Source organism: Columba livia, chromosome 3 (assembly GCF_036013475.1).
Source record: "Columba livia isolate bColLiv1 breed racing homer chromosome 3, bColLiv1.pat.W.v2, whole genome shotgun sequence".
Lineage (NCBI taxonomy): Eukaryota > Metazoa > Chordata > Aves > Columbiformes > Columbidae > Columba > Columba livia.
In genome coordinates this window covers 47,308,483-47,328,644 of record NC_088604.1, presented here as the reverse complement: position 1 = coordinate 47,328,644, position 20,162 = coordinate 47,308,483, and the positions used below count along the sequence as shown (strand labels likewise).

The window sequence follows — 20,162 nt, the reverse complement described above, 5'->3', positions numbered from 1 at the left end:
GGGATGCAGATCTTTCCAGAGAGGTTGATAGTTGTTTCACTTTGCTCAATCCCTAAAAACTTTAATTATTATTATTATTAACGCGTGCTTCCACAGAAGGTGATTACATTACACAGTCTGAAAATCCAAAATGGGGACTGCAAGATGGAGTGCAGCAGGTAGCGAGAGCGTCCTTTCAACAAACGCTGTTCAGCCTCTTCACCACTAGATTATTTGTTACTGTAGGTTGGCTCCAATTTAAGACAGTAATGTTTCAGAAACACTTGGAAAAGCAAACCAGCTGCAGGGAGGATATCATTACAAATTGAGACACTTGTTGTACAGGAATCCCATTCTATTCAAATACCAAAATCGTGTCTGGGGAAGTAAAGCCACGCAAATGAGTCAGAGGCAATGCCTTGGCCTGTAACATGCCCAGGGCCTTCAACTTCCATTAGAAGCACCAAGCGCTGAGTGCGCACAGTACTGCACAGAATAAAGCCCAGATATTTAATTAGCTGTAATTTTCACGGTAGAAGCAAACGCTGAATAGTTCAGAGTTCTGCAAAATGTCAGAGGTTACTTCAATTCATGGCTCTCACGAGATGATCACACACACTTCCCAACACAACCTCTGGTCCTGGGAGGGAAATGCAGCTCGTTATCAAAATAGTGTAAATAAGGCAGTGATTAGCAGGCCTCAGCTGCAAGGCCTCGACTGATGGAGGCACCCAGGAATGTGATTAACTTGCCTGGTTTGCACTATAGGACCTAAAAATAGACATGGAGAGACCAGGTAATCTGGAAACAAAAAGTGCTTCAGAAAAGCTTGCTTGTCACAGTCTGATTTCCTCCTGATTTCTTGCCCAGCTTTGCTTCTGCTTTGCTTGAATCCCTCACTGCTTTTTTAACATGAATTGTATCTTAAAATCTATTGCTCACTGCTTGATTATGTCCAACATTTTTGCAACCACAGTCCTCAAAAGTGTTTAGCTCCTTTCTGACCCACTTTCAGATGTTGCTTGTAGTACTGAGAAATAGTTTATAAGCTCCTCACAGTTGCTGAGAGCTCACTGCTATGCACAGAGGTTGGCCATAGTTGTTGCAGGGTCAAGCTTCACAAAGGCTATTAGGTGCTTAGCTCCTTATCAGATTTCAGCAGCAGACACATACTGTCCAGGATCTCAGCTTCTGCATGTAAAGGCAATCATTGTCTCAGACGATGTTTTTATAAGGTTGCCTGTCTGTTTTACTATGGTCTTTGTTATTAGGGACTCTGTATTTAATCACGAGTTGTACCTTATTCCCCCCATAAACATTCCTTGTGCCACTGACTTTGGTAGCTTGTCAGCACAAGAACAGGCTGATGGAGAACTAGAGTTTCCCCCTATGCCTTTCTTACACTTAACACTTCTGAATCCAGCCAAATCTGCTTTGCGCCAACTTAAATAAGAGGAGCATTAGGCCTTATATGTATGGAAGTGCCTAGTCAGTTTTCAAAGCATGGCAAAGAATTACAATATGAATGAGGGTTGTACCAGCTCAGGGTATGGTGTGGATTAGATGCTTATTTCAGTTCAAAAAATTTTTATTTCACAAGACAATTAAAAGTTATAAGGGCAAGTAAGCACTGAAATGATCTCTGAGGTCAGTGGCCACAGGTCCTGGGAGCTGTCAAGTAAGCTACTGCTTCCAGGAGCCACAGGCACTGCAGATTCCTGTGGTTCTGTCAACTGAGCTGCGGCATTTTTTGCCAGCTGAAGTTCTGTCCATGTGTTTTGTTTGCTAATAGCCTTAGATGCTCACTACCTTTGCAAATCAGACCAGGTGTAGTTGTTTTCTTAATTGGGTTAAAGAATCAGATTTCATATTTGAAACATATGGCCTAGGAGGTTTTATAGAAAAGCAGGAGGAACTCATCAGAAACCGGCACTCAGCACTGTGCTATTTACTGCCACTGCAATGGAAGTTAGTGCTCCCACACTTGGGCAGCAAGGTGTGTAAGCTGAAAGCTACCCTGGAAGTATGTAATTTTATACTTCACCATTTTGAAACCATTTTTTTTTCCTGGGAAATCCTTTTTCTGATTTAATATATCTGAGAAGCTATACAGACAATTTTGAAACACAAAATCACAGTGCTAGAGCCAGGCAGCTCCCAAGGGTAAAGCTTCAGTTCCAAGCAAATATGTTTAAGCCTTTGTGGTGTTAACAGCGTCTCCTCTCCCTCTTTGGATAAATGGAAAATTTCTGTAGGGTCATAAGAAGGCGGGTGAAAGAAAACTTCTGAACCAGAAGAGTAGGTGTTAAATGTGTGAGTCCAATTACTCTGCTGATTCAAATTAGTTTAGCACCAGTGGAACCATATCCAGTTTAAATTAGCTAAAGCTCTGGTCCATAGTAGTGTGTCAACGAAGATGACTAGCATATAAATGTGTTTAAATATAGAAAATCTGTTTTCAAGTATACCTTTAAGGTCACATTCTGTCCTGATCATAGCAAACAGGACAGGGTAAGATGCTGGTAGATAGAAGTGACAGTGACAGGGGAGTGATAAAAACTCTAAAGGCAAAAAGGGAGGTTAATAGCTATGGCCCTTGCCTCAGGAATCCTGACCAGAGCAGGAAATCTAGTGCTGGACCATTATGGGCAGGGGAGCTCACAGTGGGATATATATTACTTCCGCTCTGAACTGGAGCGTTCTGCATGTTGTATATTTTTACGACTACAGTGTATGGACTAGACAGCTGGAAGTTTGGGCCTGTAACTCAGCAGATGCTGACCCCAGGACATATGGGTTGGCTCTGTAGGTGGCCATACTCCTACTATTTCCATTACTTCTGGGAGAAAATTTGCTGAATCAAGCAGAAAAACTCCTTCCTTTTCTTACCCCTCTGCCCCCAACGTAGGATTAGTGAATGCACACACATATAGAGAAGCTAGTTGTGAGGTAAGCATGTGTCACTTAATTTTCTAATTTAGTTTACCATAACTATCATGTGAAATCCAAATAGACCTTAGTGTTTTCATTTATCTGCTTTAGGAAACCTTGACACCAAAACTGGAGGGTTAAAACTGATCCCACCTGGACATAGGGCATGTAGGCAGGCAACACTAACACTGCTAATTTTAGAAACTCACATTGCTCATACTTGAAAATATAACACTCAACAGAATATTCTTCCTAGCTTCATTCCTTTATCATAGTAGGACTTTGGCACCTTGACATCTTTTGCCAGTTCTTCGAATTGCATAAAACTAGAACAGCTTGATAGTCCACATCCTGATGGAGAGACTAAACTTTAACATCAAGGATTATGTTGCTGATTAGCACTTCCAATAATCAAGTATTTCGTACATTAAATAATCCAGAGTTTGGCGACTTGCCTGAAAAGGTCACGCTTGCATTGACTCCTTTTAGAGAGTCCATGTTGCTATTACACGAATTCAATCTGTCTGTCCAGAACTGTAGTGTAAAAATATTTGGCTAATTTCCTTCTTTACATACAATGTGATGGGAAATAACATCGAGGACAAGTTGCACATTAGGGCAATATGTTCAGATTTTCCAATTATGGTAGCTGGGGAGCACGAGAGAAAAAGACAATTCTCTGGACTTTCTTGTGTCCCAAGTTAGCATGGCCAGTCCAATTAACACAAACCTCCAATGGCCCAAGCCAATCCAAAGCAGCTCCTACCCTCTTTGTATTTTATGAGAATTTCCATGAGGCTGGGTGTCTTTCCTGAGGGATCCTCCCCATAACCAGACTGCCAAAGGAGCGGGGTTTTACCTCTGTCCCTCCCCAGGTTTGGGCAGGAGGAACTCATGGGCATGGTGGAGGTCAGGGCTGCAGTCAAGAGACTGCACCGATGCTCTGCTCCCCCTGCCCATCCCCTCGGTACAGACACGGGCAGGCTCTGAGCCCTGCGCAGTCTTCACAGACAGACTGCTGGAAGGCCAGAAACATGAGCAGCCCCCTTGTTCCCCTCAACTGACTATGAGTAGCACTAGCAAAAGAGGGGCTCTGCGTGAAACCAAAGAGTGCTCACCTCAAATCAATCATCGGGCTGCACGTATCACTTGCACGTGCCTTGAGAGGCTCAAAACCCACCCGCGTTTCACTGAGGTACCCACTGGAATTAGATGGTTATCACACTGTTTATTTCTGTGGATTATTTTGTGTATCCTTTTTCCCTTGAAGCACACAAGGTTCCCCGTCTCAAATCTCTTCTGCGCTGAGGCTGCTTCTTTACTTTTTGCTGAGAAAGGAGGGGACGAACACAGACTGACTAATAACCATCACCATGCCATGCTATGCTATTGCACAAACCCAGAGGCATGGCAGACACCTAGGCTGGGCTTTTTAACTTTCTGTGCCTATGAGGACATCTGTCTGTGCCAGTTTCCCTAAGCTTCCTCCACTGCAGGGAGAAATAGCCACTGTTAGGGCACAATTCATCTGAGCTGTCTTAGTTGTTGACTTCAGGATGAGCTCAGCTGTCTCTTTGAAGTGCCTGCTTTTAAAGAGAGTTTAGACAATTAGCTCAGTGGCGTCTTCATTCCAGATGTCTATATTGGGTCAAATTAATCTTGCATGGCAACCTGAAAACTTTCCCGTAAGACAACTCTTACACTGAGACAAAGGAATACATATAATTCTTGGTGAATGGGAAAATGGTTATTCTGGAGGATAACCGCAGTGGCAGTTATTGACATTTAGAGAATACAAAGAGCCAAGGACAATAACTGAGTGATAAAGCACCTTTTTTGTCTTTTCAGTGCAGCTTGTTCAGTTTGCCCACTTTCTCTGTCAAATACTATCTGTGAAGTGATGTCATTTATAATTTTGTCAACAGGCAAAAATACACAACGTAGTGAAGCCAGACCTCTCTCTGAGTTTAAGGCTTTGGCTGTGGATGGTGCTAAACCCCTCTTGGGATTGGTACCTCAGTGAGGTGGTATTACTGCAGCCTGGATGATCCAGACAAGCATACACAGATGCTAAGAACCAGCCTGTCTTTGACTGCAGTGTCAGCTCACAAATGTGCAAGTCTCTTAGCACTGACTTGAAACAAACCACAGCTATGGGGAGCTTGAGCAAGGTGGGAAAGGAAGGGTTAAGCATGGCTCTCCTAAAATTAAAGGGATACAGACAAACAGTGGTCTTCTCACTAGATCAAATCACTACCCCTAGGTAAAAGCATGCATACATTTATGAAGAGACAATCTTTCAAGCTCCAAAGGTGTCACACTGGGGTTTGCAATAAAGATCTCACTGCTAAGAGGGACATATAGTCCATCCATACCTCAGGGGTAGGTAGGGGGATCCTCACTAGCAAGGCCTCGGAGTGTGCAAAGATTTTAAATATACACTTGACTTGTGAGTTATTGTTTATGCTGTTTATTAGTCCAAAAAAGTTATAGTTGTCCTCTGTTCTTACAAATGTATCTTTTAAATGTGTCAGCACATGCCGAGAGCAAAGAATAATGGTTCTGTTCCACCGAAGAAAGTAAATAAACACTGTTTGTGATCGAGGGAACTATTCCGCCACTGCAGCCAGAATTGGGAACACGGCGTTAACAAATAAAAAGGGAGTCCTGACTATGCTGCGGTGTCTTTGATGGTGCAATTAGCCTGCACTGATCGAGGAGGGAGATATTGCAATGGCCCAGATTCCACAGCATGTGCTGCTATCTATGGCTGTAGGTGCCAAGCCCTTCAAGGCAATATTCGTATTGCACCACTGCAGTCACTATTTGTGCTAGCAGGGACAGGGATTTACTGGAGGCTGCAGAATAATCCACGGATTGTAATGAAATCTGGCATGTCACCAAGACACATCCGGCAAACCATGAGTATTTTACTGCTGAACAGATTTCTTGCAACACCCACCATTTTGCCTTTTCCTGAAACAAGCTTTCCATGCTTGTGAATCTAAACAAATGCAATTACATTTGTTTCTTGCTCACAGGTTTGAAGCAACAGACATACATTAAATTAACAGTTTTATCAAGGTGCTGTTTTATCAGAGGGATTGAATAGGCTGGGAATAGGGAATGAAGGGCAGGGGGTTTCTGCCTGTGGAACACTGTCCTTGGACAAGCCACAGTTGTTGGTGGCCTTACCCATATGGCTGCCTTGCTCTGCAGCCCAACCAGGAACCACAAACATACAACAACCGCAGGGCTGGGGGAAACCTCATCTGCTTTTCGGAGGTGGGAGGCTTGCACCAGAGGCAGATACCTGAGGTCAGAGAGTAAAGCCCCGTGGCCCAGGTCTTGCTGAGATAAGCTACGGCAGGCAGGTCTCAAACAGCAGGCAGTTCTTGAGCACCGATACTCAGGGAAGGAAAGCTCAGGGAGTGGAGGTTCGCTCCCCCGAGAACAGCCCAGCTGAGAGCCAGGGTGCAGTCTGGAGCTCAACCAAAGAACGGTGGTTAGAGGTGACCAGTTGGTAAGTCAATTTGATCTGAGCTAGCAGGAAGCAGCTGGGTCGTCCTGCTCTATGCTATGCTGTAGGGCAATTTTGATCATCATCATGAAGGCTTGAGTTGCTGCATAACTCAGCTGGAATAAGTAGGCCGATTAATGGCCCAGACCTAAACCAAGGCAGAAAACCACTGACTTTGACATACACAGAACAATAACTTCACAGTCAGCACCATCACAAAATGTTCTGTGAGCAAAAATGTAATGAGGCTGTTGATGGATGGAGTACTGACAAGTACAGATGCAATACAACACAAAGAACAATATTAAAACATAAATACCATAAGTTTTCTGAAAGTGCTGATAAATTAGAATCTCCATCTTTTTGCTTCACAAAGGCCACACCCACATGAGTCTGATCTGATACCTGAAAATACTCATTCTACTCACACAGAAGGCAGTAGCAATTACACAAACCTTTACTTATTCTGATTTCGAATTCGGAGACACCTCCTTTTCAATGGTGGCTCCAGATCCTCTGGCCCTGTGCTGAGTATTGGCGTTGAGATAATGCATGGCGCAATAGCAGTCTTTTCTGCTGGTTTTGGCACAGGCTGGATCACGCAACCTGTCTTGGGCAGCATCCGCAAAGCATATGCATGGTCCTCGTCTGCTGGATTGTTAAGGTTTGGGTCCTGTTTGTCTCCCCCGGCAAGGGGCTCTTCCCCAGTCTTCTTGCCAGTATCTCCCTCAAGGTGGCAGTTTGATGCACAGTTGTTTTCCTTAACAGACTCCAGCTCGCTCACCGCCAGTTCCTCTGGGGGCTGCGGCTTTTTCGGCTCCTGGGGCAGCTCCGGGTTCTTGGAACCCTCCATGTTCTTCGTGCCATTCACAATGACGTTGCACACCGCTGCACCAGCTTCCAGTCCCGGTGTGCCGGAGGCCAAGGAGACGGGACAGCAGTGGGCTCCGTCACTGCATGGTAACGTCTTTGAGTCAACTGGGCTGCAGTTGTCCCTGCAGTCACTGCAGTTCCTTTTGTCTGAGCTACCGAAAGCCAAATTCACAACACTGTTAGGTTCACGTTCAACTTTCACTTGGGCGTGTAAAGCCCTGTGGATAACATTGTGCAGCCTAGATCGGTGGCCTACTGTTAGGTCTATCACACCATCCTGTGGACCCTGTAGCACACTGGGGAAACCAAATTTACTGTTCACTGGACTACTAGGTCTGACAGTCAAGTCAACAACTTCATTTTTACTGTGCTCCTGAAGCACTTGAGCTTGATTTAGGGACTGGCCTGAGCAGCTCGGTGACGAGTCAGAAGATTTAGATGACCCTTGCTTTGACTCTCGAGGGGATGAAGAGCTATTGGTTGACTTTGCCCCAGGCGTCTCGCTGGAGGTACTCGGAATGAAGCTTTCACCATTGCTGGAGAAGCCATTGGGGGGTTTGGAGTCGTTGATGTGAGGGATGGGGATGGGAATGGGGATGGGGACGGGCAAAGGGACGATGACAGGATATGGCACTAGTAGAGTTGGGGGTGGCACCAGCGGGGCGAGGGATGGCAATCCAAAGTTCATCATCTGTGGCATAGGCATAGGACCATTTGGCATCATGCTGACAGGGGGAAAGGGAAGACTGGGCAAAGGAGCTCCGGGAGGAGGAGGCGGCAACAAGCCTGGAGGATTCCCAGGCATGGTTGGTGTTGTGGGGGGATGGATATGAGGGGAAAGCATCGGCCTGTGCATGGGGCTAGAGGTGGGACCCATATTTCTGGGACCACCTGGTGGGGGACCGATTCCAGGAATCATTGGATTTGACAAAGGGCTGTTAGGATTTGAGGCATGGTGAGGCGGCCCACGAATAAATGGTGGACGGATTTGCTGCATAATTTGCTGTTCCATGAATATGGGCAGAGGAACTGGCCCACGGTTTGTCATCACCATGGGAGGACTGCGAGGTGGGACACCAATTGGAGGCACAATGCTAGCAGGTGGCTGGACAGAAACTGGTGGAATATTTGGATTCTCACTGATGGGAATAGGTTTGGGAACTGGCGTGGGGATTTTAGTGACAGAGCAGTTGGCAGTGTCAGACGGAGAGGCAGTGGTAGACGCTGATGGTCCAGGACCTTGAATTTGGCCAGCTGCAGACGCTGGGGATGGGGCTTTTCTCCGAGCATCTGCTAGCGGTATATTCCAAGAATCTGGAGTCAGCAGCTGCACCCCAGTGCCTTCTGCTTTATTTTCGACTGCAGGATGTAATGTACTGCACAGTCCAGCTGGAAGATTGGCCTGTGTCTCTTTGTAGAAAATGTCCATTTTGTACTGATTGAGACATTTTGCACTGCAGAACTGAAGCCTTCTTTCCCCGTCCCCAAAATCCAGATACTCTTTTGTGTGTCTTATGTGCTTACACCAGTCACATACCTACAACACAGTAATAAAATCAAATCAGGTAAGAAAAGCAATCTTCTCTTCACAGTGTTATTTTAAAAGTCATTTTTCAGTTGCTTTCGAAATACTCACATTATTTTTCTAGCAGAAAAAACAATAGTGACATTTGTGAAAACTATGCGCTTTTTTCTCTAAAATTTCAGTGAACTGAATGCCACTCTCTTTTCTAGCTCCCATGATCTCAATTCTACCTTATACAGTACATTATTTATCTTAAAACCATACCACAGAGAAGAATCCTCAGCTGGCATAAACTGTTATAGCACACATATGTAAGTATGCAAAATCCAGATGAGTATGGCTGTGATTATTCCTTGGTGGTAATCTAAGCACACCTGTACCACTCGAGATGCCGTACTACACAAGGAGTATGATAACTGGAAAAGGACTCAGAAAACTGCTGGAAAGGCATGCAAACCATTTCTACTACACTGCAGTACACTGCAACATTTAGTACTCTATTAAGGGTATCAAATAGTAAGTAGGGAAAGGTGTGGCATTTTAAAATGGCGTCACGAAGCAAAAAGCATCATTCATCCTTTGCCCTTCATTCCAAGACTTGGAAATAGTCAGGACATTTGTGTAAGGTTCAAATAGTCCCAATTTGTGATGTTTTGGCAAGCTGGAATTATTTTCTGAGCTGCCTGCCCACTCCTGGGTACAAGTCACTTTGAGTAAAACTTCTTGGCAAGCAAAGGCCTATTTAGCAACTTTTCAAATACTATGGCAAAAAGTTTGAATTGCAGGCTCCTTTTTGTTTTGTTTCTCTGCTTTGCAGTTAATCCTTTTCTGTGTTACTATTGGTGTGGTGGAGGCATAGCCAATTTTTTTTTAAAGTAAGGCTGCAGAACTAATTAAGCTGTGAAAGGTTTTCCCAGTTGTAAACCACTAGACACCAAAGTTCAAAAAATAGTCATTCTAGGCTTCAGAATCCATTACTTCAGAGAAATTATTGTGATTTCATTAACACATTAATTTTGCAACACCAACAGCTCTCACAGATGGTGAAGACATGATCTACAATTCAAATATGACTCTTGTTTGCACAAATGCCTTTCCTTCATATGGCATTTTAAACAAGAATTAATATGAGTAATCTTGCCATAGCTATAAACAGATAAACAGATGTCAGATTTTTCAGTGCCTTACTTTTTTGACAGAATTTTACACACACAAAAACCCAATTTTTGTCATTTACATTAGCTCTCAAAATACTCCATTGACAGAGATTTTTGGTGATTTCTATCAGCATGTTAAGCCTATGACCATGTCAGAATACATCCTGGTATTGTTTGTTCTGCCTTTTCCAAATAGCCCATATTAGCTTGTTTTGAAATGACTGTATCTTTTGTACCAAAAAAAAAAAGGCAAAAAAAAAAAAGTGAAAAGATTGCATTAAAAGGATAATTAATTTTAATAACTATTGGCCATATAAACAATTCAAAACAACATATGTCGGGCATCTGATTACCCATCTCATTTAACTCTCAGCTTTCCTTTAATATAAACAGTGGTGACATTTTTGAGTTTTCAGTAATATATCCTTATTATATATGTACACACACATATACACACACTACATGCTATGGCTATTAGCCCATTTATTTTAACTCTGCAACCTTTTGGTTATCCGGTCAAGTTGCTATTTGATTCCCTCTCCTGCCTCCCCACCTCATTCACACGCTCACACACACGCTCCTTTTCTCTACCACGAAGTTTTATCCCCACATTTAAATCAAACTAAATAATCACTTGAGAACCGGCAACTATTAAGTCACCCCTGAAGTTTGGGAATGCAGAGCCTGGATTTTTAACTTGAGCACACAGACACAATGCCACGTAAGATAAAGCAGAGGGGGTGCTGGTGCTGCTCGATGCGTGCAGCATTAGGACAGGCACATTTCCAGCACGATGCCCCACACAAGGAAAAAAAGCCAGCCCTGCATTGAACACACATTGACGATAAATGTGGAAAAAATGTGGACAAAAAGGCCGTCAAACGCACAGAAGAGTTGAGATACTGCTGCCATGGCACACACATCCCCCCAAGGCACAGGGTGGATGGGAAGCAGGAGTGTGTGGAGCAAGGCAAAGAGGGGGCACCCCCACTTCCAAGGGCCCCCGGGTTTTACCTGGAATCAGCTCTCCCTCCACTCCCCACGGGAAGGCTCAGTGGTGGCCATCAAATACAGCTCTGGAGCTGGGCAACCCCTCACCACAAATAGTGCAAACATGCAGCAGTGGGCACTGAACCATCTCGGGTATTTGCATGGCTATGGGTTTTGCCACCCACCTGGCAAGTCAGCACAGGATCATCTGATGAAAACATCTTATAATCGACCTGAAATTTTCTGGCTTGCCACTGTTTTCCAAGCAGACAAAAGAGGAATTTGTGAGTCTCCACCGTGACTTAATAAGGTACTATTTAACTCAGTAAAACTGCTGAATTTAAAGTTATTTTTGATCAAGAGCTCACTGCTGTAGACAGAACACACTATCTGTTTTTCACGTACAGAATCAGGATGTTAACCACTGTGCTCCCGCTGCTGCTTGCAGGCTATGCTGTCGCTCCAAGGGGCTGTGCAAAGAGGCAGGGGCTCCCTGCAGGTACCCCAAGAGCTGCACAAAGAGACACCAGGAGCTCCCAGCTGGCTCCCAGGGCAGGCTGGGGCAGGACGAAGCCCACCCCATCTCATCACCCACCAAAACAGTGTCTGATGAGGAAGAGACCAGTCCTGGAGGCAGCTGCTGCAAGGCCTACAGATGCAGCTGCAACCCTGACTTAGTTCTGGGATGGTGCAGCTAAGACTTGCCCTTCCTTTGGGGCAAAAGAAGGAAACAAACCTGTAAGCCTGCTGCCAAAGAAGCACCTGAGGGAAACAGCAGAGAATAAAAGCAGCCTCCTTATCTTCCTAGGAAGAGACTCTGGTGACTTTATTAAATAGACCGAAAGAAACATACAACCCCAAAAAAATCTTTTGGCATAATTTGTGTTATCTTTTCTAATCCCTTAATTTTTACTAGTTATCAGTTGAAAAATTCACTGAAATACTTTAGTGTTTTATTGCTGTATTGATTTATTTATCTCAAGTGGGTTCCTGTGTCACTCCTAGCTAAACAAATGTTTTCTCTTCCTTGGTAGAATATTCAGAAATCCTACTTAGATATTCTATACTGATTTCTCCTGTTTTCAATAATTCACTGAGGTACAAGAAACTCTGAAGTCTGCCTACCTCACTCACATATCGATCACAGATCACTCTGTATATTTTATCACTAGAAAAAATTAATTAAAGCCACAGAAATTAAAGGCAGTGATTCTGTTCCTCTGAACATCCTGGATAGACCCAATCTCTAATAATTATCTCAGTGATTTTATACAACATCTCAAAGTGTTGAAGTTAACGTCAGTGAGAAATCTCTATCTACTATATCCATGCATTTAATTCTTTTCTATCTATCTATCTATGCAATCAGTTTATGCTGCTTATTTAAGATACAGGTATAAAATGTGCATGTCATATACAGGTAATACGACACCTTACAATACCATACTAAAAGACAGAAAACCAGTCTCTACAATGAGGAGGAAATTACTGAAGGAGAAAAAATGTCACTTAAGAATTAATGAATCAAGTCTATCTTACAAGATTGATCATTTAAGATGAGGTCAATGAATTTATGATACAAATGGCTATATCACTAGAGGTAATAAAATGGAGCAATATAATTCATTTTACATCTAACTAATGACATGCTCAGTGTAATTACAGACTGCTTCTAAAAGCCTACGCTGATTAGTTCAGATGTGATAGGTGAAACTTATATATCTTTCCGTTCAATAAAATAACATTTTCTTATCTGTAAAATACACAGCCAATGTCTTACTTTTTTAAGTACTCGCATTCCGCACAGAACGTCATCATTCTTCACAACCAGCTCAAAATCCCCCTGTTCATTTATTCCTTCTGCTTCCCTTTTCCTGTTTCATCCTTCCCCTTCATCACACAACCAAGAGAAGAGCTAAACTGTTGTAGAGTGTTAATGCTGTGCATTGGGTATGGTAGCACTTATGCAGGGGAGCAGCTCCCTGGATTTCAGCGGGATTAGTCAGGAGAGTTAATGCTGCGGGGTCATGTTTGGAGGGCCTGACCCAGCACCCGTGGAAAACAGCACAGAGGCTCCTCTTTAATGCAATCAATCGGCTTTGGGTCTGATGCTTAACGCCGGTCTCTGCTCACCCTGGAGTTGGCAGGAGCCTTGCCCCCGACCTCAACAGGAGCAGAGGCACAGCCATGGGTTTTGGAAGGAACTGCAGCAGAAATACATGCGAAAGATGTAAACACTGTGAGGCTGAGTTTCAGACATTTCCTAACAAATGCAGGCAAAGCAACCATTTTGTAGGTTTCTACCCAAAAGGAGGTGGGATCAGTAGTGGTGTGACTGACACGGAGACTGAACATTTCTGAGATAAAGGGTCAGACCTTGGAAGGTGATAACAGATCCCCTACACACCTTCATGTCCCTTGGAAAATACACCTAGAACCGCTCCTGGGTAAGCACACTTCACAGTGCCACTGCCAGAACACAAACCCTGAATGACAGAAAGACCAGTAATAAGATAACTGCATATCTCATTCAGCTGTAACGAAACAACCCTCAAGAAGATTAAATTTACCTAACTGGGGCATGTCCAACGCTAAACAACAGAATGAACATTTCCTTCAGTACGTTTAATGTATTTATATTTTAGTGGCGGGTTGCCAGTGCGCTACTTATAAGCTCAATGACTTGATATCATTCATCCGCTTTCCTGTGAAACACGCAGCAATCTACACCAGGGGACGACTCAGAAGACACCACATCAGCAGAAACACTATTCGCACCCGATATGGGAACACAGAGGAAGCCAGGACCGAGGAATCCTGTAACACTCAGATTTCTGTAATAAAAAGAAGGGGAGAAGAAAGCCAGTCCTGTTGGCATCCATATTTTTATTTTGACAGAAACGTCCACAGTGGAGTCCAGACGTGGCCATGAGCTTGCCTGGCAGGCACAACACAGGCATCCTGCTGCGCTTGAAAAGGGCCACACTTGGGCTTTAGGCACAGGATAATTAATACGTAAATCAGCTGTCAAATGCAGGTACAAAGTTCACCCATTAGTGCAGTCCACCACTAACCTCTGAACAATAATCTAGTGTCAGACACCACTTCATTAAGAAATACAATTGCTAAAATTTGTCTGCAGAGGTATTTACATCAGCCCGAGAAAAAAAGAGGAATAAGTAATATGCAAACACCACCACTGCAATAAAAGACAGCCTGTTCCTTATACACAGCATTTTGGACTAATATAATCTCCCTGGTAAAGCTTAGTGAGAGGACAGAAAGTGGTCACTAGTGCAAAGATAGCTTCTCCACGTATTTCATTATTTTTTATCTATCTGCTTCTCTGGAACCAGAGGGTGACGAACAAAGGCCCTCTCCTTGTTCAGGGGAAGGCCATTGTGGGACACCTTGCACAAGGGAGGGCTGCATCCCATTCTGAGGACCAGGCTCTTATCAAGGATGTCAAAACACAGGGCTGAAGATTAGCAAAGCCTCACTTCCTGGCATAAAATTAATGTATTCATCTTTGTTGGGTAGTTTCTGCTCCCTTTTCCCACTGTGGTATCCAACTGCTGTCTCTTCATATATGCTGAGGCACACGTTCTGGCTACATGGACACCACTGTACACTCCCTGTAGCCCATTCTGGCCCTGGCTGCCTTTCCTTTGAGCCTAGACTGTGTCCAAGGCCCTTCCCTGCAGTTTGTGACCCTGCCACCCACCCAGAATGTGTGAGGCGTGGAGGCAGAGGCTCCCACCCCATTCCAAAAGTCACAAGGCAAGGAGATAACCCCCTTCCCTCCTGCCTTGCAGCCAAGTAAGAACCCAACATACCAGCTGTATGTTTTTCTGCAAGGGCTTAAATTTTTTGAAGGCTGCCAAACATTTGATGCAGCAGCAATCTAGAAATAAGTACGTGTCTTGAAACACACATACAGAGGCTTCTAGTAAACAGCCAAACGAACCACAACTAGTTCTCTTACACACAGCTCAGTCAGACCCTTTGCAGATCACCCAGCAGCTACCACAGCATGAACACCAAGGCACCTTGCCACCCAGTCCCCTGTGCAAGGCTGGAAACACTCCCACAGGACACCAGGGGAAAATTCAGTCTGTTAGAAGGAAAGAAACCCAGATCTGCATGTTCTGGAGGACTATGTGCCTAACTATCTTTAAAAGGTAAAGGAGTGCGACACCTCTCTCAGCTGTCCTCACCAGTTCCCCCAGCTTATTGGGCAATGCGGCTGCCTGCTCCCTCCCTGCTTTCTTCCTTTTACCTACCATCAAGGCTCATCTTTGGAGCAAGTCACCTAAAAGGTAATGGTAATATGGTAATATCTAAAGAAATCCCCTTGTAGATACCGCCTGCAATGCTAAATCCCTGCCATGGCCCCATCTCAGCAGCCTGCTGCATGACAGAGCATGGAGGAACTTTGGGGCAAGAGCTGTTACCTCGAGTCTTTACATATTACACACTTGTGAGCACAGAGAAGCTGCGGCCCCATTGGCTTCTGGGTTGGACTGACCCCTTGGAAGTCTGTACCCGACTCTTCAACCCCTGCCCCGCTCACTGCCTGGGAATCCCCCAGCAGAGCTGTCCCAGGAGAAGCAAAGCCCCTGCGGGGTCAGGAAGGCACCACGCAGCTGTTAGCACACAAACACATGGCAATTTGTTTGACATAAAGATTGTTCTGAGGTACTGGAGTCTCCCATTCAGCATTTTCTGACTCAGAAAAAAAGGATTAATATTAAAAGTTGCCCAGGTACCCAGCCCTCTGAGCTGGAAGAGAGGTACAGGGAGCAGAATGAAGTCCCCATAATCCACCCTGGACCTGTTCAGGCTTTGTCCTGAGAGGGACTGGGTAGCCCAGGGCACAGCTGGTGCCTGAGCAGGGTACACAGGGGTCTGTGTGTCCAGCACCACAGCCACTGCAAGCTGGCCCATGAGGAGGGGGCTTTGGTCTGGGGGTCCCTGGCAGGGATGCGGACTGTCCCCAAAGCGGGAGGGAAGTTCACAGCATCTACTTTCAAGAAGATTGTAACCAAGACCCTGCCTCATCTTTTGTGACTAGGAAGTGATGCTCTTTCAACCAATACTAGTAACAGGTATAATGTGAAGTGTGGCTCTAAGTTATCCAGCCTCGAACACCATTCGATGTGCTTATGGCAAGGCATTCAGCATGTTTGTTGTGGCAGCATTTTTCTTGCGATAATTTTTTACAACAATTGCTTCATTTGGAGTGATTATTATAAAAAATAAAAATAAAAAATCTTTCCAGCTGAAACCTGCTGTGAAGGAACCTCGAGGCAGGCTCTAACACACTGAGTGTGGTTACAATATAGCTTGTAGCGATGCTAGGTGTGAAGGAAAACAGATTTCTACAATGTTTGGAGCTTTGTACAAAAACAGTTGACAAAACAGAATACTGCAGTTGCCTACAACTTAAAACTGTCCTATGACAAGGTTCTCTCTGTTAAAAAGAGACCAAAGCTTGCCTGCTTGCTTGCTTTTCCTTCCTCTGACATAACTCTCCCGAACTTCTTAGCCTCCTGAAAATTTTTACCACCATTTTCTGAGAAGCAAATACTGACTTTATGTCATCTAAATGCAAGACCCACTCTGTCTCCATTTTTCATCCTAATTATGCTACGTGAAGCATAAGGAGAAAATAGAGCTATTTGGTAATTAATGGCTAATGATAAATCGATTTAATTTTTTTGAATCATTGCAGTTGTCATCAGTGGTATTTAAAACATTGTCTTCTCAAAGTCCTTGCATTCCTTTGTGTTGGGGGGCTTTTTAATGTTCCCAGCCAAAAGCAACAAATGTAAGTTATGTTAATGCCTGGTGGAAATCCAGGTTGGGTTGCATTTCATCAGAGTGGCTATATATTTGATTTTGTATATATACAGCTGAGCTCTGTGTTTTCAACTTCAGCCTGAGGCTTTGAAACCACAGGAGGAACTCTGGATCTGAAACCACTGGTTAAGCCCACAATATGGTGGGTGAAACTTCAGGGAGAATCAATGTTGTGTGAGGTGGGCCTTGCCAAGAGGGAAGTTCTTCTCCCCAGAAACCTTTCTGGCTGAAATAACACAGAATGGGACAATAACAGCATTTAAACCTTCAAATCCATAATGTGGGGTTTTTACACTTGTACCACAGAAGAACTGATTACAGGGCACATCTGCACTGCTGCTTCAGTACTGGCTAAAGCCACCACTCCGGCAGTGACATAAGTCCTAGATAAAATTAATGTAATACATAAGATGAAAGAAGGGCAAGAGCGGGAGAGAGAGGCAGAGGCCTTATACTCCCTCAGCAGAACAGACAACATGTCTCACCAAGACTAATATTGCAGAAATGCCTAAAGAACACCTAAGCCCGAAGTCAAGGGTAATGCAGGCCCCAAGAAACCTCATCCCATTGAGAGTCCAATGGCCTATGAGCATAACTATGTCATGCAAGAGACTGTGGGGCAGACCAAACCCCAGCTCAAGCCATTGGGTCCCAAACTCAACCCTCCAGCTCCCACCAAGCCTCAAGCTCATCAGATGGCTGCCATAGGTTCACAAGCAGTCACCCAACTTTTGCACAGTGTTGTGTTCACACAAAAAGGCCAAGAGGCAGTTCCTCTTCCAGACTTAACCTGATCTGACAGGAGACCATTCAAGTGTGTCTGTAGCCTACCTCCTTGTGAGCCCAAATTGAACACCGGGATGTGTGGAGTCAGCGGAGTGTCTGCACCATGCTCCTCCCGGCCCTTAGCTCGTGGGTGGCCGTGGGAGAAGCCACCTCAGCAGACCAGCAGCACAGACATATTTGCCGGTCAGGCAAGCAGTTTCAGGTTATGTGGACACTGGTCACCCTGAGCTCTGACACCTGATTTCCAGGCCAAGACTTCCCATGATGTGCATTCTTAAGCTTCCCCTGGTCCTGAAATGATCTGGGGAAAAACTGAGCAGCCAGAAGCAACAACTGTGTTGAGTAGGTGAAGCTGAGTGTCTTGGTGAACTACGACAGGAGGTTTTGTTTTATGATCCTTAAGCTGTTAGTGCCACAGTGAGAGCTTTGCTTCTTCCTAAAGATGACACGAATGTACCTCCTCAAATTGCTGCCACTAAAGCCATGCAAAGGATTGGCAGTGAGAAGTGTCATAAACACCTTGAGAACAGGACAAGAACTGTCAGCTTTGAATATTCTGGAAAGCAAAGGAAAGAAAATAAAGCTAGCAGCTGGAAAAACATTTCTGGAGCTTAGAAGTACTTCCTCACAGTGTCCAGTGACTGCCATCTCTTTGGGGCAGCAGAGGAAGGTCTCACTAGGAAATAGCCCTCCTTCCTCTCAGAGTGGAAATGCATTTCTTTCCTCAGGAGAACATTTACCTCTATGTCCTTGAGAACCATTGCACAGTTTAGGTTTCTACATGTTCAGCTACATGAGGCAGCAGAGCAGCTTCTCCATCCCTGGGGTGCCCAAGGTGCAGGGACCTGGGCTGAGAACCACCACCAGCCCCTCTTTAGGGGACAGATAAGAGGGCCAGCACCATTGCTGTGCCAGGAGCTCCTCACTCCTCCGCAGGGGTGCAGGGACAGGAGAACAGGACCAAGCACCAGCCACAGAAGTTTTCTTCTGCAGAGCAGCTGTCAACTGGTGCACTGAGGAAAGAGCCTGTATATAGGAGGCTTTGCCGCACTCCCTGCATCCAGCCCCAGCAATCAGGAACAGAAAAGGAAATTGAGAGCATTTAGCAGTGGAAATATTTCAGTCTAATTCTTTTGAGAATTATGTATGCTGTTAAGTACAGGAAAACTTAGAGGCAAAAGAGGAAAGGGGCACCTCACTTACCGAGTGACCAAATCTCCCCAAATGAGAAATCTTCAGCCTTGACAATCTCATGCTACCATGTCTACAGATAACTTCAGAAGCCAGATAAAGAGTTATAGTCTTTCATTAATCCACTTCTTTATTCAGTATCTGAATAAACATGTTCACCCTTTTTTTTCTGAACGAAACTTTATTCTGGTCATATAGCAAAGTAATATTGTGAGATGGAAAATAACCCATGCTCATTTGTCTAAAATTTATATCTAGTAATATCTTATATGTATTTTTCTCAAACATATTTTCTTTTTAATATTCAAGAGAATATAAAAATAACAATAAAACCCCCTCCGCTATGTTTCTAGTGGCTCATAGGTTGGTTGACAGGACTATAAATGTAATAATGAGGAGGTTTGAGGGGCAGGTTAATGTTTTTTGCTAACACATGATGCTTTTAGCCTAAGGCATTGCTGAAGGCCAATACTGCTTCACCTGGACCGAAATTACCACTGAACAGCCATTAAATCACTCAGACCTAAATGTACTATTATTGGGTCTAGAGAATATTACTGTAATCCAGATTTGAAATATCATTAGTCCGCAGAATAGCAAGTAGGAATGCAATGTGAAACACTAAGAAATCTTTATTTACCTGTAGTGAAGGGTTCTAAGCCCAATTCTTTCTCTCACCTATGCCATAACTCTCACAGATTTTTGTGTTGTTTCTTCTGATTTTTTCTTGTACAAGCAAGAACCTTACAGAATAGAAGTCTCTGGGTACTTTGGAATATATATATGGTGGTTTATACATATTTTTATATATCTATATATAGATATATGAGGTTTTTCCCACCTATCTGTATAGATCAGGCATCTTCAGCCTCTATTATTGCATGGTAATCTTCCTCATGCAATAATATTTACAGGCCAGGACCCATTATACTATGTGCTCTAACATATACATGGCCATAGTGTGAGCTGCAGTAGAACTGTCTGAGTCTCACAGTCTACCCGGGTTAGAGCCCCACACATATTTCCCCACCTTTCCCAAACATATAAAATCCCTGAGGGACTGCATCAGCTGCTTACTTGGAAAAATAAATGTTAGGAAAAAATTGACTTGATCAGGGAAAGATTGACCTGACCATTAGTATAAAACGGGTGAAAAAAAATCCAAACTTTCCAAAAGGAGTGTTGCTGGGTTTTAGTCTATAGAGCTTTGAAGGGAGTCAAAACTGTTCCAGATTTGACTGCGTGTGATTCACACTTTGAGAATTGCTAGTTTTGCCACTCGTAATGGTAAGCACCACCCCGCGTCCCAGAATACGTTGTTTAAAGAGCAGCCCTCTCTCTGGAAACC

General features: G+C 44.2%; 1 protein-coding gene across 2 annotated transcripts in view; it reads right to left on the bottom strand.

Moving 5' to 3' along the window:
- The window catches only part of SOBP (sine oculis binding protein homolog), a 117,219-nt gene that overhangs the window by 8,844 nt on the left and 88,213 nt on the right, over nucleotides 1–20,162 (bottom strand). For both annotated transcript variants that reach the window (XM_065056630.1, XM_065056629.1), the window contains one exon: nucleotides 6,886–8,840. In XM_065056630.1, coding sequence (XP_064912702.1) covers nucleotides 6,888–8,840 — 1,953 coding nt within the window. In that variant the 3' untranslated portion in view covers nucleotides 6,886–6,887. The remainder of the gene's footprint in view (nucleotides 1–6,885; nucleotides 8,841–20,162) is intronic.